Raw genomic sequence first — 3,844 nt, forward strand, 5'->3', positions numbered from 1 at the left:
CCGAAACGAAGTGAGCGACCCTTAGCGGATGCTATCACAGTTTATACGGATGCAGGGAAACGCTCAAGAAAAGCAGCAGCAACATGGCACGAGAACAATCAATGGCACCACCAAACCCTTCCTGCGAAAGCAGGAGATTCGTTACAAACTTTAGAGCTAGCTGCTGTTGTATGGGTATGTACCCAATGGATACATGCGAGGTTAAACATTGTAACGGACTCGATGTATGTTGCTGGAATCATAAGCCGAATTGAAGATGCTCGCCTTAAAGAAGTGCAAAGTCAACGGCTGTTTGAACTCCTTAGGCAACTGTTGTCAGCAATACAGCAGCGCACGCAACCCTACTGCGTTATACATATTAGAAGTCATAAATGGTCTGAAGGTTTGGGGGAAGGGAATGCGCGTGCTGACCAGCTCGTGTCTGTAGCAGCTCCACTAAGCGAGTTTGTTAAAGCACGAGAATCACACAACACATTTCACCAAAACGCACGGGGACTGCATCGACAATTTGACATTACAATGGAAGAAGCTAGAGGAATTGTACGAGCTTGTCCTACGTGCAGTCATCATGGACCGGGACTAGGTATCGGAGTGAACCCCAGAGGACTTAAAGCCAGAGAGTTGTGGCAAATGGATGTCACTCACGTTGCTGAATTTGGCAGATTAAAATATGTACACGTTACAATTGATACATATAGTAAATTTGTATGGGCTACAGCACAAACAGGGGAACAAGCACTCCATGTAATACGGCATTTAACAAGTTGTTTTGCTGTCATGGGAGTGCCACAGACAATAAAGACTGATAATGGCCCTGCTTATGTCGGTGAAAAAATGAGACGTTTTTGTCAAGCATGGGGAGTGCGACATATTACAGGTATTTCTCACTCTCCCACGGGACAAGCAATCATTGAAAGAACACATCAGACATTAAAGCAATATTTACAAAAGTTTGAGAAGATTACAGATGTACAAGAGAGACTTGCTAAAGTTCTTTTTGTGTTGAATCATCTATGTATATTTGCAGAACAGCAAGAATCACCTGCATGGTTACATGGGTATCTTAAAACATGTAAAGATGATGTTCCAATGTTTGTTATGTATAGGGATCCTTCAACTGGTTTGTGGAAAGGGCCAGCAGAAGTAAAGTATGCTGGAAGAGGTTATATGTGTGTACTTACCCCCACAGGGCCGCAGTGGATCCCAGCAAAATGGACCAAAGCAGCAGTGACTGATGCTCCAGTAACCAATGTCAACTCGTGATTGATTTATTAATATTGTTTTAGCTATATTTTAAGCATAATGTTGAGAATTGTTGTGTTAATTAATTTTGTTGTCGTAGTTGTAGCTTTTGTGCCTAAATCATTGTTTGATTTGCGAGAAAATGTATGGGTAACTTTAAGTAGAGCTGTTAACACAACCACGTTTTGTGCAAGTTTGTCAACCCCTAGCGTACCCTTTTTAACTTGTTTAGTAGGTGTGCCGTTAAATGACTCAGATTGGATCGCCCTTAACCAGTCTCTTAACCAGATGCCAAAAGTTACCATATTGGCTCGAGGTAATAATATGAGCAGCTTTTTTGAAAAATTTGATAACTGGGATGACAAACTCCCTATTGGTCCTAGCCCTCAAGAAATCGAACTAGTCGATTCACTAAATGCCTCTTACTGTGTATATTTGAATTCTTCCCGGTACCCTTGTGCTGGTGAAGCCTCTAACATGCCTTGTAGTACAACTGCTATCACTCCCGTATATCCAATTAAGAATCAGTTTAATTGGAGTGTTTGGTGTAACCATACCAGTCGAAATTTGTCTAATCCTGCACCTGGAGTATTATATCCTAGGAAATTACCCCCTGGTTTGTTTTTTATTTGTGGTAATAGAGCATGGAATGGAATACCCTCAATGCCTGTAGGTGGTCCATGTACCATCGGTCGTCTGAGTTTAGCCTTACCACATATTCATCCTAACAAATCAAATCCAGTGAGATGGAGAAGAGACACTTCCCAGATCCTTGGTAACACCTGTGATGATAACGTTCAACTTTGGAACAAATGGGAGGTATTTTTTGCTTCGTTATTTATCCCAGGTGCCGCCGCTGCTCGGGCCCACAAAAATTTAGAAACGCTGTCTTGTTGGGTGGTTAAACAAGCCAACCTCAGCAGCAGAGTTTTATCAGACCTAGCTGATAGTTTAACTACTGTTCAACATGCTGTTTTGCAAAACCGCATGGCCATTGACTTTTTACTATTAGCACATGGACATGGCTGTGAAGATTTTGAAGGCATGTGTTGTATGGACCTTGAAGATAATTCAAGCTCCATACATAAAGAAATCAAACAATTGATGGAACATTCTCAAAAAATTCAACAAGATGTTGGATTTTTTGGCCTTGAAAGCTTAACAAATTGGCTTGGGATAGGAGGCTGGTTAAAAAGACTGTTGCAAAGTGTGTTGCTTATAGTAATAATTGTTATCATTGGATTTATATGTTTAAGCTGTGCTCTCTCTTGTATTCGAAAATTATTTGAGCGTGTAACTGGACCAGTTTTCCTTGTCCAAAAAGAAAAAGGGGGAATTGTTGCAGAATGGATGAAAGAGAACGGCCACGGTTCCATAGAAGGACTGTGTGATACAGCTTTTGACATAAGCTGGAGTGAACCAAGCTAGGCCGCAGCGAGAAATTACCAGACTTGCTAGAAATGGAAAATTACCAGGCTTGCTAATAAGGGAAGAGAGATAAGGTCATGCTGACCTTGTGCCTAATGTTGTAAATAACTTTGAGGAATTCGCGTAGACAAGAGAGGAAAAAAAGAAAAATATATGTAGCTAGCTATCCGCAGAAACCGCAAATAGGAGGACGTATGAAAGTGTAACCCTTTAGAGCTTAGCCAATCAGCAGATGATTAGTAGGCATAATTAACTGGAACTGTATATAAGACATAATCGCGCCGCAATAAATCAAAGCTTGCTTTATCACTCACATTGAGTCGGCTGCTTGCTTTCCCTCGCTCGTCACACCAGCTTACATAATCACATTCAATGGGAATTATCAGGTGATTGGAATCTTGGCCCATGAGCTGAACACACTGTGTACATCCTTTGGTGATGATTTTTGATACTAGTTCAAACCGAGTGCTTACTGTCTTCCGTGGTTGTACGGATAAAAATAACCATTCCAAGACATGTAGCGGATCTTGCCAGCACTCATTCCATTGGCCCAACAATCCCATAGGATGATAGTTAGCAATGACAACATATAAATTTCTCGGAGTTTCTAAATCTACATGGCGTACCCTTTTTTGTTGCAGACCATTGGCCACCCACTCTAGGGCTAAGCTGGCTTCCTTAGTTAGTGATTGGGGAGACATTAAATCAGTGTCACCCTTCAACAGATCAAAGGGTGGTTTCAATTGGTCTGTTTAAGGCCCAAGTATGGCCTTACCCAATTTATGGTCCCTAATAATTTCTGCAAATCATTTAGGGTTCTGACATTTACTCTGAGCTGGATAGACTGTGGCTCAAGCGTTTGATCTAGCACCTTAACTCCCAAGTATTTCCACGGGGCTTGTTGTTGAATCTTTACTGGTGCTACACATAGCCCAAAGGTGGCCAACGACTGCTGCAAAACTGGATACACTTGCTGAAGTTCAGCTTTATTTGCAGCTGATACAAGAATATCATCCATATAATGATAACAATATACTTGTGGAAATTGTTCCCATACAGGTGACAATGCCTTTGCTACATACCACTGACATATAGGAGGACTGGTTTTCATACCCTGCGGCAACACCATCCATTGGTGTTTCTTACAAGGAGTCATATTTTTTCTGCTAGGTAT

At 41.4% G+C, this 3,844-nt stretch overlaps 1 protein-coding gene across 1 annotated transcript; it reads left to right on the forward strand.

The window, feature by feature from the left end:
• Positions 1-237: 237 nt before the first annotated feature.
• Positions 238-2,925, forward strand: LOC129783154 (uncharacterized). Its single transcript, XM_055793000.1, has 2 exons — positions 238-583; positions 1,190-2,925. Exon 2 carries the CDS (start codon positions 1,303-1,305, stop codon positions 2,668-2,670), a length of 1,368 nt encoding a protein of 455 aa, XP_055648975.1. The 5' UTR covers positions 238-583; positions 1,190-1,302; the 3' UTR covers positions 2,671-2,925.
• The last annotated feature ends 919 nt before the right edge of the window (positions 2,926-3,844 follow it).

Source organism: Falco peregrinus, chromosome W (assembly GCF_023634155.1).
Source record: "Falco peregrinus isolate bFalPer1 chromosome W, bFalPer1.pri, whole genome shotgun sequence".
Classification (NCBI taxonomy): domain Eukaryota; kingdom Metazoa; phylum Chordata; class Aves; order Falconiformes; family Falconidae; genus Falco; species Falco peregrinus.

Excerpts from the sequence above, each read along its gene's own strand:
- LOC129783154 (XM_055793000.1), top strand. The coding sequence starts at position 1,303 with ATGTTGAGAATTGTTGTGTTAATTAATTTTGTTGTCGTAGTTGTAGCT.